The sequence below is a fragment of the Xenia sp. Carnegie-2017 genome, unplaced genomic scaffold (assembly GCF_021976095.1).
Source record: "Xenia sp. Carnegie-2017 unplaced genomic scaffold, XeniaSp_v1 HiC_scaffold_22, whole genome shotgun sequence".
In the NCBI taxonomy this organism is placed as follows: domain Eukaryota; kingdom Metazoa; phylum Cnidaria; class Anthozoa; order Malacalcyonacea; family Xeniidae; genus Xenia; species Xenia sp. Carnegie-2017.
The window spans coordinates 1,570,321-1,586,719 of NW_025813485.1; the positions used below are offsets into that span (position 1 = coordinate 1,570,321).

The 16,399-nt window shown below is 33.7% G+C and overlaps 3 protein-coding genes and 2 long non-coding RNA genes across 5 annotated transcripts; 2 read left to right on the forward strand and 3 right to left on the reverse strand.

The window, feature by feature from the left end:
- Positions 1-548: 548 nt before the first annotated feature.
- LOC124446848 (gamma-butyrobetaine dioxygenase-like) lies at positions 549-5,768 on the reverse strand. The gene is made up of 7 exons (XM_046997725.1): positions 5,765-5,768; positions 5,659-5,719; positions 5,489-5,583; positions 2,058-2,643; positions 1,825-1,930; positions 1,312-1,505; positions 549-915 (listed from the first exon to the last, which is right to left on the reverse strand). Exons 1-7 carry the CDS (start codon positions 5,766-5,768, stop codon positions 549-551), a joined length of 1,413 nt encoding a protein of 470 aa, XP_046853681.1.
- A 26-nt stretch (positions 5,769-5,794) lies between these two features.
- Positions 5,795-6,168, forward strand: LOC124446222. The gene is made up of 2 exons (XR_006948366.1): positions 5,795-5,931; positions 6,126-6,168. It is a non-coding gene; the product is annotated as an uncharacterized LOC124446222 (long non-coding RNA).
- A 2,542-nt stretch (positions 6,169-8,710) lies between these two features.
- On the reverse strand, positions 8,711-9,459 carry LOC124446223. The gene is made up of 2 exons (XR_006948367.1): positions 9,428-9,459; positions 8,711-8,924 (listed from the first exon to the last, which is right to left on the reverse strand). It is a non-coding gene; the product is annotated as an uncharacterized LOC124446223 (long non-coding RNA).
- Positions 9,460-10,259: 800 nt separating this feature from the next.
- Positions 10,260-11,723, forward strand: LOC124446216 (glutathione S-transferase 1-like). The gene is made up of 5 exons (XM_046997045.1): positions 10,260-10,457; positions 10,654-10,752; positions 11,104-11,216; positions 11,284-11,394; positions 11,464-11,723. Exons 1-5 carry the CDS (start codon positions 10,280-10,282, stop codon positions 11,641-11,643), a joined length of 681 nt encoding a protein of 226 aa, XP_046853001.1. The 5' UTR covers positions 10,260-10,279; the 3' UTR covers positions 11,644-11,723.
- A 1,153-nt stretch (positions 11,724-12,876) lies between these two features.
- LOC124446854 (gamma-butyrobetaine dioxygenase-like) lies at positions 12,877-16,399 on the reverse strand. The gene is made up of 6 exons (XM_046997732.1): positions 16,179-16,399; positions 14,724-15,309; positions 14,491-14,596; positions 13,976-14,168; positions 13,901-13,928; positions 12,877-13,579 (listed from the first exon to the last, which is right to left on the reverse strand). The coding sequence occupies exons 1-6, from the start codon at positions 16,321-16,323 to the stop codon at positions 13,210-13,212; spliced, it is 1,428 nt and encodes a 475-aa protein (XP_046853688.1). The 5' UTR covers positions 16,324-16,399; the 3' UTR covers positions 12,877-13,209.

Sequence of the window (16,399 nt, forward strand, 5' to 3'; positions counted from 1 at the left end):
GAAATTCCAGCCATGCATCAAGCAAATTTTTTTTTTAATTGTTATGAACAAATCATTTATGATTATAGCGTTAGAAACCTGGGGCCGGTTGCAGAAAGCCTGTATGGTGTTATCCATTGGATAGTAAAATTTTCAAATTTGTAAAAAAATGTGTTTATATATTCCTTAGGACAAAGAAATTTTGTAATATTAGAAGCAATATTTTATTTCTATGATTGCTCAGTTCAAATCGTATATTTTTCCCTTAAAGGAGATTTTTCGAATTTTCTAAAATCTTAGCTATCCAGTGGATAATGCTATTCGGTCTTTGTGCAAGCGGGTCCTGATTGCCCGATCCTTTTACAGTAAATGTCCTACCTCGTCCCCAGGCCTACAATAATAACCCGACGTCTGAATGAGCGATTTGTTTTGCGGGCAGCCCACGTATAAAAAAGAAGTACGCGAAAGCGCCTGGGAACGAGGATAGTAAATGTCAGAAAATCAATAGATGAAACACGTTTCGTTGTTTCCGGAGAGATAGAAAATATATTGATCTCTGCATGATTTCTTCAAAAATTCGTCAACCTGCTCGGTAAATATGGAGTAAGAAGACCAAGTTTTTTCTGCAGACTTCGAAGTCTTAAAAAAATGACATCCCACTCAAAATATACACCTTGCAACCATCTTTCATTTAATTTCTTTTCTGGCGAAACCAGTTTACTTCTTCCGTGTAAAACTCGATCATTGTGAAACATAATGATTTGGCCAGGCTTCAAACGATGATCAATAATGCTCTTGGGATCTTTCAAATGAGATGTAAGAACAAATAGAGCATCGTAATACTCAAGCAGTTCGTCTGGAGTACAATCACCTTTAGATTCTGACTCCACCCATCCGTTGTATTTGAAACTTGAGATCCGGCCATGTTTGTTTGTTCTAAAATATCGCAAAAGATGAAATAGTCGGCATGTATTGCAAATCATCATTTTGGTGGATGAATAAAATCCAAATTTATTTTACACCAACAATCTAAGATCTTCCAACCCTGGAATAAAGGAGAGATGATTTTTCTTCCATTTAAATCGTCGTTCAAGTAAAAACATAAAAGACCTTACATTATACGTTGTTTTTTTTTTGTAACAGTGTACATTGATTGCTTTGCCGTTATTTAGGAGTGTTGTATAAAAAATGAGTGTTGTAGTGTAAATCGTTATTATAAATGTATTCAAATCTGGTTGCCCATTCAAATTTTCAGGTTGATACTTTAAAAAATCAGATCCAAATAACTTTGCCGCAAAACAAAAATATAGTATTAATGTGTAAAAATCATACTTAATTATACTGTGAGAGCATCCAAATTTATAATCCCCGACCGAACCAATATCCACAAATGGCACATAAAAGCTTCTCAATAGTTCAAATGCTCTCGCATCTTGGAGAAAAATATTCTTGGACACATAAAACCCGTCAAGAAATAAGCTATCTCCACCACCAGAGCTTTGCTTGATGCAATGAAGCACTTGAACCTAGAATTTCACAGAATGTTATTTAAATATATAATACAACATAAACCTCGTAGATTTGTAGGAGGGAAATGTATATATTGACTTCTTCAACTTTAAATTTATCCTTAGACAAATAGCGTGATTTTGGTTGGTTTATGCTGTATCATCCGTAACTATTTTTACTCTTTAGTGTTTATAATTATATAAATTTCATCAAATGAATACTGTCACGCGTCTGTGACTAAATCACAAAAGTTACGACCTCCATTGAAAAATGTCTAGCTACGTCATGGGAAATCATGATATTCATGACATTTCGTGGACTAAAGCGTGGACTTACATTAGGAGGATTATTTATCGAAGGAAGATCAATATGTAAAGGTAATTGTTTGTTCGTATTAGCCAAGTTTGATGGGTTTAGTGTTTCTTTTACTTCAAAATTTGTCCTAGAAAAATGAAAATCCTGACATTAACCATTTTGTTTCACTCTTCGACCCAAACATTGAAACAACACAAGAGCAGCTGGTAATAAATGAATAAATATTTGTTCAGATTTGTTAATGTATAACTTGCCCATAATGCGTATTTTTATGGTGTCCAAAGCGTTGAGCGATCTCCATGACGACGTCTGGTCTTAACGGAGCATTTTCCATCAAAATTATTCCTTGTTGGTAAAAGTTGTACAAAAAATCAAACAACATTTGATCTTCATTCATCAATGCATGATAATCATAGCGAAGTATTTGTTCTTGCATCAGTTTTCTGTTCCACAAAAATAGCTCATCTTTAACTATACTGTCCTTATTACGTTCTTTTTTTTGTTCTGGCATTCTCATTTTATAAAGCCATTCTAGAGAATATGTACTGTGATGATCATCTTGCCACGTACAATTCACAAATTTTCCATCATCAGAAATTGTAAGTGCTTTTGCTTTGGTATCCACAGTCAAATCTTTGATTGTATCGAAAAGTAATTGATTTGAGGCTGGATCGTAACATTGAGGACATTTGCAGTTATTACGTAAAAATGCATATGGATATCTTGAGAATGAACCATCACTCCAATTCACCCTTAAACATCTCTCATCGACACTTGAGTCAATACTATCAATCAATACCTTTTTCTTTAAACCAAGGGTCGAAGGATCTAGTTGTGCGTCTCATAAAAAATAAGGTTGTTAATAACTTCTGACTATCAAATTTCAAAAGAGCATTTATTTAACACGCGTTTTCCCAAACCACCAGAAATTGTTTGATTTGATATATCATATAAGCAGTTCAACATCTATTTTTTGGAATAAAAAATAACAAAGCTGTAAGATGATCTAAAAGGATGACAGTTTTGTTTCTGATAGTCTGTGTTTAATGTTTGTACCCAATAATTACAAATGTAGAGGCTCAAATCCATAGATATAATAGAACCAGATTGCTGACGAGTGTGACGTAATATAAGACGGCAGCGTGACATTCATGATAAATCGAAGATGGCGCGGGAACCGGGCAAAAAACTTGGGGCTACTATTAGGCAATTGTTGTTTTTTGCAGTTTACTTCGTTTCAGTGTTTTCGAACTCCTCCAATAAAGTTTTATTGGAAACAAAGCGTTATTAATAATGTTTTGAAGCCATATTGGACAATTATTATTGGAATACGTGCGAAAATATCGCTTGCGAAGTGTTGTGTAAATTGGTCGTTTGGTTGTCTCGAGGCGTTTGTCTACCAAAATAAACGGATTTCGTCTGCTTTACCTCCCATACTGGTTCGTCCACGTTGAAATACATCATATTGAATACATACAAAAAGATGGGAAAATTAATCTTCATATTTTTTACACAAATTTCACTTCAAGATGCTATTCGTTCTTTCAATCTTCAAATATGTGTTGACACTTAACAGACAGAGTCTTAATCGTTTCCAAAAAGGATGAGTTTTGTCAGCTTTTGCCGCTTAGATGGAGCTCCTTTACGAACGATTCTCTCGGACTACACTTTAGGAAACTGGTGTACAAATATTTTACTGTACATGTATGCTATTTTTCTGATGAGGATGGTGATATGGTCATCACAAAACCACTATGGTCATCGCATGAACCAACTGAGCAGTATGATACAATTTTTGTCAGAAGTCATTAGTTGCATGTTAATAATGTGATGCAATTTAGACATTTGTAGTTATAAAATTGTATTGCCATTGGAAACAACTGGTATCATAGATGGTGTTATAGCTATAGCATAATAAAAACATATACTATAACTAAGTATGATAAGCATAAAAGTCACATATATTTTATTCACAGCTATATCTTATAATAATCTCAGCCATAGCCAGCATTTTTATTTGGTCATGCTATCCCAATGTTGCTGTGTTCACTCACTGTAAAAACAATAGATTTCTAATGAAATAAGCAATCATGCAATGAAATTTACATAGCAAGTGTAAAACATTCATTCTGGATATGCCACCGATGACCTCCATATCAAATATTTCATATGATAATATATAAATTTAATGAACACCTTAGCTCTGGTAAAAAAATACTTCATACAGAGCTTTATAACTCTCTCAAAAAATAGTATTGTAACACTATCTTGGGTTATGTGTTAGAATGTTATTATGTCAGATTTTGAAATAACCACTGGTAATACAACAAGCTTCTGAACATAAGCTCCTTCTCTTTCGTTGAACCACTTAGCTGTAAGATCTCATCAGTATAGCCAATGCTCCTGGATACAATTACTTGAGATGAGGTAAGTTTCCTTCAGTTAAGTTTACTAACTTTAATAGCTTCACTAAGATCTTGTCAGTAGATAATAGTGCTGCAGTGTTATGTATCTCCTTGCTCCTCTTTTCATTCACTCAAAGTCGGATGGCCTTTCTAAACCGTGTTTGAATCTCACATATCTCACATATCAGTACGAGTACAGTGGGAGTGCTTTCTCGAATAAGTCGCTTTTTTGTCAGAAATATTCAGATTGATTCCCCAATCTTTCTGTAAATTGTCAATATGACATATTCCGATGCGCAACAAATCAGTATGGGAGTTAAAGCTGAAAAAATCTGTTTCTCTTAGTGGACAAACGACTTGAGACAACCAAACGACCAATTTACACAATATTTCCAAAGCGATATTTTCACCCGTATTTCAATTATAACTGTCCAATATGGTTTTAAAACACTTGACATAAAGATTTGTTTCCAATAAAACTTCATTGGAAGAGTTTGAAAACAATGAGAAGAAGTAAATTGTGAAAAACATCAATTGCCCTATAGTGACTCTATGTTTTTTGCCCTGTTCCCACGCCATCTTGGATTTATCATGGATGTCACGCAATATGGCGGCTCGTCAGTAATCTACACCTACTATATTTATGCTCAAATCTAGTAATGAATAACAAGCAAAAAAAGCCTTCGCCAAATTTGGACCTACAAAAACCTGCCCTCGCCAAAACAGGTTAAACAGCAGTCAGCATGCAATTATCATGTGCTTATGCCATATCGTATTTCCCAATATCCAAAGTTTACCAAGCATCACAAACTGCATGTTTCATTGAATATATATTCTTTGAAACACATCTAAAATGCTACAGGCACATAAAAATGGTTTAATTTAAGTGAAATTTGCCACTCGAACATATGATATTGTTGAAACAACTTGTCAAGATCAAGAAATGTTTTAACGGTTCGAGAAACGTAGTACAACAAGATCAGTTAGCATCGGCTGACTACGTGACTACGTACATATAAATATATATTTTAAATAAGTAATCTTTGTAATATTTCGAAATAATGGAGAAAAATTTTTTAACCTAATATCTTTGTCTTGCCTTAATAGGTCCTTAATAGGTTCTTTAAAACTAAAAAAACCTCTCAAATATTTTATGCATATTTAAGAAAAATATTTGTTTGACTGCATCGCTATAACAGAGTTGGAGAGATTTTTGTGTTGCACATAAATGTATAGCACATAACATCGTTCAATAAAAAATTTAAGTTCAACACATTTACCTAGAAGAGTGGAAAGTTCTCTGATTTTATTTGCCTCGTTGACCTCCTTGAGTGAATAACATCCCAAAAATTTTCGTGACGTAAGAAAAGCCTTTCTAGCAATGTACAAAGAGTTGCACAGAGAAATTTTCGTCCTCAAAAACATATTTTCGTTCGTTCAACGATTTTACCTGATGCAAAGACAAACTTTATAACCTTCTGACCACAGAATAGATATATACAGAAGCGCCACTGAGCGAAAAATCTGTCCCCTACTTGTACCCAGTTCTTAAGTGCGCATCTTTTGCGTCCGCCATTACTCAGCCAGATAAACTGGCCAGAATGTATATAGATTAATATTATGAAGTGATTAATATTATGTTGTTTTTCGAAAATTTGACGAATTTAATTTCACTTATGGACAAAATTTTTAATGCCATCGGATAGAATACCAAGCATATGAGGTGAGAAACAGTTTTGTTGTAAAATACGTTCTTCAAATATATTTTTACGGGTTTTATAGTTTCTTGCCTTGAATTGTATGCGAGATCCATGTTTAGAACGTCTCTTATATTGAACGGCAGTTGCCCTAAGAATTTATAATTTAGGACAAAAGTAATAAATATATTTAGTGTGATTCCATTTCTGTATTTTCTAGTAAAGAGTTTCCTATTAGAATGGTCAACGGATTTGATAGAAGCGATAAAGACCTACTTTGCGTAAAGAACGTTCTTCAGATGAAGACGTTATTAGTATAAAATTTGGACTAAACTAATTTATATTTGATTCTTGAATCAGGGCTTTTATTTGCAATGTAGCTTGTCTGCATAATTGTAATTGAAAGTTTTATTTGTAATTGTATATTGAGTTCCTGTGGCTATCATGTCTGTCAAATTTGTATTAACTTACAAATAAAGATGTTTTTTGTTGTCTTATTTTTAATAAACAATATATGAAATTACAATTCTTTAAAGAATGAAGTTATTGATAAATTGTTACAATTAAATTAACAACTTTACCATTATGTCAAACATATTGTCAAGCTCCTACAGCTTACCTCTTTGGTTAAACTTCACTTGTGAGTTGTGACCAACAATTGTATGTGAAAATTATTAGAATTATGTTTGATTCACGCATTGATCAACCAGCAGAGAAAAATTATTGCAACAAAGGGCTTGAAAATTTAATTTTGCTAAAATCCATAAACTTCATTCAGTAAATTAAAATTTTTATTGTAAGTAATCATGTCACAAACAGAACTTATTCTGACAAAAACCAGTTATAGTTACTCTTAATGCAATCGTAATACTTTACACAGTAAAATGTTTACCAAAGGTGAAACACAGATACACCAGAAAACTTTTTAAAACATTTGACAGGGAAACTGTGCCAAGCCAACACCAATCCAATTCACAAAAGCATTCAGGAAGCTTTTTATGTTCACTTCTCACATCATCAATAAGCATCCATGTCAAATATATAAATAATCTCCTGATTGAATTTAAAAAGGCAGAAATAACAAAGTTAAGTCATGTGGACCATATGACAGTATATGTTTTACAAATTGCTATTTAAGCACTTTATTGGTGGAGGCCAACATGCTGCTGCTTATGTTCCAACTTGCTCAAAAAGTCATTCAAGCTTCACAAGTCACAACTGTGATGAATACAAAATATTTTGGCATCAGATGACTTTCATAGTGACCATGCAGCATCGCTTCTGATAGTTTAAAACACCTGGGTAGACAATTTTGGTGATTCGAATGTCCTGCCAAACGTTGTTTGAAATTTATAAACTAACTGGAGGATAATTTGATTTGTCACTTCTTTCAGCCACGACCGAGATTTCAAATGTTAGAACAAATGTCTTCAAGATTCTCTGCAGAATTCTTATATGATAAAATTAAAACTGACGACAAACCATATACCGAGTACGCATCTCGTCAGATACATATCTACTTTGTAAATATTCCGAATAAACCCTCATTTATCAAAACGGACGTCGAATTAATGATAAATTGTTGAGAGCTTGATGTGTTAACTGTATCCACACAAAAAAATATTAAAAAAATGGCCAATCTATAGAAATATTTGGGTTTATTTGCCAAAACCCATCCGTAGAACTATATATTATATTGCGATCTGGCTGCATCAGTGAACTCCATATATATATATATATGGAATGATAACGACAATACATTTTATAGATATAAAATTGAAGCTAAAGTCCTAGTCTCTTGCGCGGTTTGTACGTCAGTTCCAGTCCTTCAAAGTCGAATATTCACGCGGTTTGTACGTCAGTTTCATTCCCCTGAGTGCCAAACATACACGGCCAATATAAATTTGAATACAAATTGCAAAAGCATAAACATATAAACAACATCACGACAAAAAGCACACGAGGCCAACTCTTCAAAAGGTTATTTTTACAGCTGAAACTTTACTACAGTGATTTCGTTGTAACTTACAACTTGTTACGAGGAAAAGCCAACTGAAAATTACACTGTATGCTAAAAAGACAACACAATAAGAAAATATGACGAGAAAATATTCAAGCAAAAATTTTTCTTACATCGGAAGGTAAATTTTCAAATGGTGTCAAACAGTGTTTGTCTTTTTTGTCTTTTAAGTGGATTTAAAGATCTGTTTTTCCGAAAAAAAAGAAAACTTGAACATCCAGTTTCATAAAAAATATTGAGTCTATAACTCGCATTTTACTTTTACAAAGCGATTGTCATTTTCATCGATTTTGATAGTGTTTCAAGTACTAAATGGTTGTCATCTCGATATCAATAATTGAATATCCTTAAAGACTTTGATATATTTTAAAGGAAAACCGCAGCGTAATAGCAGATCGGCTAAGTTCACCTGACCTTGCTTTTCGATTTATCACTTTGATTCACTTTCCGTGAACCTTTTCATTCCAAAAATTTCTTTTTTTTTACGCTCTGATCATGATCCGAACTCTACCATTACCAAGGGAAAAATGATTAAAAAAAATTAAACTGAACACGCGAGAGACTAGAGCCTGACGTATAATGACGAATGATGACGACAAATGTTTTTTTGGCTTCAATTTTTGGCTTCGGTTATCATTCCAGTTATTCAAATGTCGAGAACATTTGAATAACTGGAATGATAACCGAATAACTGGTTCCGACATCGAGTGGCGCTTCTGTATATATCTATTCTGTGCTTCTGACTGTCACGACAACCAAATAAAAGTTGCTGAAACAGAGCCCGCTTTGTCTGCAATCACGTGATTTATTGCTTCAAAATGTTTTTACGGCTTTCAAGTGAAGGGCCAAAGAACTAAGATGGCGGCCAATGCTACTATAACTAAGACAACAGCAACAATGAAAAATTTAGTACCCGAGTACTTTTTATCTCTTCAACCAAAGGCAAAGTCAAGATACCAAGAGAAGCTTTCCTTATGTGATGGACTGGATCCATATTCTCTAAAAAAGAGTGACTTTTTAACCGATCATAACAATTTCCCTAACTTGCAGTTTCCTGACATTTCAAATTATTTGGTCGTTCAAACTTCATTTTATACGAAGAAACAAATGAAAGCATGTAAAAGTCTTGAAGCTTACAACTTTTTTGTTTGTGGTTGGGTCCATGACGTAAAATCAAGAGGTGTAATGGACAACAACAATTGCCTTGTTTTTGCGAGAGTAAGTACATTTTTGTTCCATTACAATTTGCAAGTAAACGATTGCTTGTTGTTGTTGATTTGAGTTAGTTCCTATTACTTTAATATATCTAGCATTTTTTTTAAGACAAATTTAGGACTCCTATTCTTTTTTACTAAGATCAACCACTTACAAAGATCAACAGCAACTCCTTTAAAAGCTTGTAGTCCGTGATCTGTGCCTCAAAAATATGCTTTAAAAATGAGTTTCGTTGGACACCTCAAGGAAGGGCGCAAAATTCTCAAAATATATAGAAAGTCACTTACTGTTTGATATTCTTTTATTGTCACTTCTAAAAGCTGCAGTTTTTAGTATTTCGCGGTTGAATTTCAAAATTCCTCGCTCCTTCAATTTTGAATGTCGCCATTTTTTTGGTGCGGAACTCTTTGTATCTAACTGCCGTTGTCATGGTGAGGCAAATTTATTTACGGGCGCCATCTTGAAAGGTGGCATTCTGTATTAGTATATTTTGGAGACATAAAATCCGTCAAGAAAGAAGCTGACTCTACCACTAAAGTTTTGCTTGGTGCAATGCATACTTTATTTATTTGCCAGTAAAATTACGCGTTTTGGACCGTGGTCGATTACGGGAAAATAATGGACAGGCAAAAATGTTTCTGAGCCAATCAAAGCGCGCCATTTAGCCGGAAGTGACGCTTGCCATATCATAATACTAAGTTATTTACACTAAGAAACACATATTTTTTAGTTTTAACGTTTTTCATTTCTTCCTTCGCCTGGCTACCACTGCCATAATTATGGTTGTTTGGTTGCTAGTTGCTATTAGTTGGTTGCTGTTGCTACCTTTCTTTGTGGCCTGCAGGCACCAATGGCAGTGGTACTTACACCATTGATCTGCACACGGTCTGTGGTCTGGGGTTCTTGGTCTGTTGCCTGTTGCAGTCAGTGCGTAACATTGAACTAAAATACATGGAACGCTACCTGTAATACAAAACCCAGATAATTTTTTGAAGCCGAGATTTTACCCTAGACACGCGTGTGTAGTCAATCAATTATTACTCCGCGAGAGAATCTCGAAACACTAAACACGCGTGTCCGGGGTAAAATCTCGCGTTTTGGCGTAAGATATGAGGTAGCGTTCCACGTATTTTAGTTCAATGGTGCGTAATGTTTATCAATTGCGTAATGTAATGGCAGCCAATCGTCGCTATAAACTGAGTTATTTTCCTCTTCGAGCAAGAGCTGAACCGATCCGAATTATTTTGTCTTTGGCAGGAGTTGATTGGGAAGATAATCGGAATCTTAATGATGAGGATTTAGTTGCTTTAAATAAAGGTTTGTGACTGACAGACTTTTAATGTTATGCATTGTTATTTTTAAAGAACTTTCCACTTTCAGTAAATACAGTAATCTGTTTTGAGCTGTCGATGTGTAAGTTGTATTTGGATGTAATTTAGATGCAGTATTGTGCTTTGGAACCTCAACTTTTTGCTATTTATGTCTCCAACATAATTTATGTGGTTTAATTTAGATGGCATACCTCCTTTTGGTCAGTTACCAATTCTTGAGTTCGACGATGTGATCTTAGCTCAAAGTATGGCTATTCTTCGCTTCTTGTCAAGAGAACATGGTAAACATTTATGAAATATTTACATGTTGCGCAGTTGCAGTTTTTTTGCTGGGTTTGATGCATCAATCAATGCCAGTGTTTTCTATTTTGGAAAAACTGTTTTTATATCAGCAATGGCTATGGAAGAATGAAAAGATTACATGAAATGTTTTTTAGTTATCATTGTGTAGGATTGAATGAATAAATGTGAGGAGTTTCATGGTTTATATTGTTACGTTTCCCTCCCAATTTGCTATATGGCATTTAACCTGAGCCTATACTTCAAATAATGTTCCACAAGGATATAATATAAACTTATAGTAAATGAAAAAAAAATATTTTAGTGATTTTACACTGTACTTTGATCATAAGGTTTCATGCCAGAAACTAGTCTGGAAACTGCATTGGCTGATGGCATTGTTGATCAAATACAAGATTGTGTCTTAAAAGTTATTAAAATGTGGTTTACTAAAAGTCCTGAAAAGGTAAGGAAAGTTATTGTGTTTACTCTATGGCTATAAAGGATCTTACATTCTAACATTTCATTTTTAGGAAAAAGTAAAGCAAGACCTGAATGATAATTATTTACCCAAAAATCTATCATATTTTGAAAAGATATTTCAAAAAAATTGCAAAGGGCAAACATATTTCTTTGGAGAGAAGGTATTTACTGAAGCAAACATGTGATAGCCATGTGATAATCACGTGATAACTCTGTCATTTATTGTGTAGGTGACATATGCTGACATTAACTTTTTTTGTTTTGTTAATGGTTTTATTCTTTCTGGTCAACTGGAAGTTCCACCAATACTTGCCAATTATCCAGGTCTAACAAAGACTTACACTGCAATGTTGAATGAACCAAAACTTCAAAATTACCTCAAAAATAGGCCCAAGACTGATGGACGTTGATTGATGTCACATGCTGTAGATGTAGATCATTCAGGTTAGTAGAGTCCTGAGAAGGACTGCTTTTGTTGTTGTTGACTGACGTTTCGACAACCTTAGCAGTAGTAATCTTCAGAGTCAAAATGACTCTTTTGAGGACTCTACTAACCTGGACGATCTACATCTAAAAATATGTAGCGATACTCCCAGGCTCAAGCCATTTACTCTGTTGATTGATGTTTTGCATTGAAATTTTTGACACAGTAATCTAACATATCTAACATAACAGGATATACATAAGACATATGATATTTAAGTTGAAAAGCACTTTGGCATTTGGCAGAGTTCTCAGCTGCTAAGCTGCTCTAAGAAAATGATGAACATTTATTTATTTTCATGGAATGGTTTGAAAATAGCATCACCTTTGGAAAGGAATAACTTTGAAAACTCTAAATACAGATCCTCTTGTCGACAAAACAACGACTAAAACAGACTAAAATACCAAAATAGACTCAATCATTTCTCCATAATTTCTCATTATGCATGATGACAAAACATTGAGTAGTATACTTTACAATTTTATGTTTCATTTTCAGTTCTTTATGTGATACTTGTGTTTTGTTCTGAATTTTTATTTATTTACGTTAAATTATTTTAAAACTCATTTTTACACTTCCAAAAAATCATAGTCGTACAAATGTATATTGCGACTGATCAAAAAACCCCTCGATCACATTCGCGTTTTATATGCTCTGTCTATAAGTATTCGGATTTTTAAAAACAGAGATTTTTCTGTCATCTTTACAAAAGTTTGGGTCTACTCTTACACGTAGCTAACGTATTCGAATCGTTTCATAATTCATATGTACACAGGTAAACGCTAAAAACGTAGAAAATTTATAGCTATGTACCACTGTTAGTGCGTAGAGCATGCATATTGCTTATTTGCTTTGTTACAACATATCTTCAAGCAATCTCAATTAATATAACGCATAAGGGTATATTAGATTTTCTAGATTCTTAAAGCCTATTTATTAACACGAAATTCCAGCCATGCATCAAGCAAAATTTTTTTTTTAATTGTTATGAACAAATCATTTATGATTATAGCGTTAGAAACCTGGGGCCGGTTGCACAAAGCCTGTATGGTGTTATCCATTGGATAGTAAAATTTTCAAATTTGTAAAAAAATGTGTTTATATATTCCTTAGGACAAAGAAATTTTGTAATATTAGAAGCAATATTTTATTTCAATGATTGCTCAGTTCAAATCGTATATTTTTCCCTTAAAGGAGATTTTTCGAATTTTCTAAAATATTTGCTATCCAGTGGATAATGCTATTCGGTCTTTGTGCAAGCGGGTCCTGATTGCCCGATCCTTTTACAGTAAATGTCCTACCTCGTCCCCAGGCCTACAATAATAACCCGACGTCTGAATGAGCGATTTGTTTTGCGGGCAGCCCACGTATAAAAAAGAAGTACGCGAAAGCGCCTGGGAACGAGGATAGTAAATGTCAGAAAATCAATAGATGAAACACGTTTCGTTGTTTCCGGAGAGATAGAAAATATATTGATCTCTGCATGATTTCTTCAAAAAAATTCGTCAACCTGCTCGGGTAAATATGGAGTAAGAAGACCAAGTTTTTCCTGCAGACTTCGAAGTTTTGAAAAAATGACATCCCACTCAAAATATACACCTTGCAACCATCTTTCATTTAATTTCTTTTGTGGCGAAACCAGTTTACTTCTTCCGTGTAAAACTCGATCATTGTGAAACATAATGATTTGACCAGGCTTCAAACGATGATCAATAATGCTCTTGGGATCTTTCAAATGAGATGTAAGAACAAATAGAGCATCGTAATACTCAAGCAGTTCGTCTGGAGTACAATCACCTTTAGATTCTGACTCCACAAATCCGTTGTATTTGAAACTTGAGATCCGGCCATGTTTGTTTATTCTAAAATATCGCAAAAGATGAAATAGTCGGCATGTATTACAAATCATCATTTTGGTGGATGAATAAAATCCAAATTTATTTTACACCAACAATCTAAGATCTTCCAACCCTGGAATATAGGAGAGATGACTTTTCTTCCAATTAAATCGTCGTTCAAGAAAAACATAAAAGACCTTACATTGTACATTGTTTTTTTTGTAACAGTGTACATTGATTGCCGTGCCGTTATTTAGGAGTGCTGTATAAAAAATGATTGTCGTGTAAATCGTTATTATAAATGTATTCAAATCTGGTTACCCATTCAAATTTTCAGGTTAATACTTTAGAAAATCAGATCCAAATAACTTTGCTGCAAAACAAAAATATAGTATTAATGTGTAAAAATCATACTTAATTATACTGTGAGAGCATCCAAATTTGAAATCCCCGAAAGCGTCGAACCAATATCCACAAATGGCACATAAAAGCTTCTCAGTAGTTCAAATGCTCTCGCATCTTGGAGAAAAATATTCTTGGACACATAAAACCCGTCAAGAAATAAGCTATCTCCACCACCAGAGCTTTGCTTGATGCAATGCAGCACTTGAACCTAGAATTTCACAGAATGTTATTTAAATATATAATACAACATAAACCTCGTAGATTTGTAGGAGGGAAATGTATATATTGACTTCTTCAACTTTAAATTTATCCTTAGACAAATAGCGTGATTTTTGTTGGTTAATGCTGTATCATTCGTAACTATTTTTACTCTTTAGTGTTTATAATTATATAAATTTCATCAAATGAATACTACTGTCACGTGTCTGTGACTAAATCACAAAAGCTACGACCTCCATTGAAAAATGTCTAGTTACGCCATGGGGAAATCATGATATTCATGACATTTCGTGGATTAAGCGTGGACTTACATTAGGAGGATTATTCATCGAAGGAAGATCAACATGTAAAGGTAATTGTTTGTTCGTATAAGCCAAGTTTGATGGGCTTAGTGTTTCTTTTACTTCAAAATTTATCCTAGAAAAATGAAAATCCTGACATTAACCATTTTGTTTCACTCTTCGACCCAAACATTGAAACAACACAAGAGAAGCTGGTAATAAATGAATGAATATTTGTTCAGATTTGTTAATGTATAACTTGCCCATAATGCGTATTTTTATGGTATCCAAAGCGTTGAGCGATCTCCATGATGACGTCTGGTCTTAACGGAGCATTTTCCATCAAAATTATTCCTTGTTGGTAAAAGTTGTACAAAAAATCAAACAACATTTGATCTTCATTCATCAATGCATGATAATCATAGCGAAGTATTTGTTCTTGCATCAGTTTTCTGTTCCACAAAAATAGCTCATCTTTAACTATACTGTCCTTATTACGTTCTTTTTTTTGTTCTGGCATTCTCATTTTATAAAGCCATTCTAGAGAATATGTACTGTGATGATCATCTTGCCACGTACAATTCACAAATTTTCCATCATCAGAAATTGTAAGTGCTTTTGCTTTGGTATCCAAAGTCAAATCTTTGATTGTATTGAAAAGTACTTGATTTGAGGCTGGATCGTAACATTGAGGACATTTGCAGTTATTACGTAAAAATGCATATGGATATCTTGAGAATGAACCATCACTCCAATTCACCCTTAAACATCTCTCATCGACACTTGAGTCAATACTATCAATCAATACCTTTTTCTTTAAACCAAGGGTCGAAGGATCTAGTTGTGCGTTTCATAAAAAATAGGGTTGTTAAAAAACTTCTAACTATCAAATTTCAAAAGAACATTTATTTAACACGCGTTTTCCCAAACCACCAGAAATTGTTTGATTTGATATATCATATAAGCAGTTCAACATCTATTTTTTGGAATAAAAAATAACAAAGCTGTAAGATGATCTAAAAGGATGACAGTTTTGTTTCTGATAGTCTGTGTTTAATGTTTGTACCCAATAATTACAAATGTAGAGGCTCAAATCTAGTAATGAATAACAAGCAAAAAGCCCAAAACATTTGGACCTACAAAAACCTGCCCTCGCCAAAACAGGTTAAACAGCAGTCAGCATGCAATTATCATGTGCTTGTGCCATATCGTATTTCCCAATATCCAAAGTTTACCAAGCATCACAAACTGCGTGTTTCATTGAATATATATTCTTTGAAACACATCTAAAATGCTACAGGCACATAAAAATGGTTTAATTTAAGTGAAATTTGCCACTCGAACATATGATATTGTTGAAACAACTTGTCAAGATCAAGAAATGTTTTAATGGTTCGAGAAACGTAGTACAACAAGATCAGTTAGCATCGGCTGACTACGTAACTACGTACATATAAATATATATTTTAAATAAGTAATCTTTGTAATATTTCGAAATAATGGAGAAATATTTTTTGACCTAATATCTTTGTCTTGCCTTAATAGGTCCTTAATAGGTTCTTTAAAACTAAAAAAACCTCTCAAATATTTTATGCATATTTAAGAAAAATATTTGTTTGACTGCATCGCTATAACAGAGTTGGAGAGATTTTTGTGTTGCACATAAATGTATAGCACATAACATCGTTCAATAAAAAATTTAAGTTCAACACATTTACCTAGAAGAGTGGAAAGTTCTCTGATTTTATTTGCCTCGTTGACCTCCTTGAGTGAATAAAATGCCATAAATTTTCGTGACGTAAGAAAAGCCTTTCTAGCAATGCAGAAAGAGTTGCGCAGAAAAATTTTCGTCCTCAAAAACATATTTTCGTTCGTTCAACGATTTTGCGTGATGCAAAGACAAACTTTATAACCTTCTCCTGACTGTCGCGACAACCAA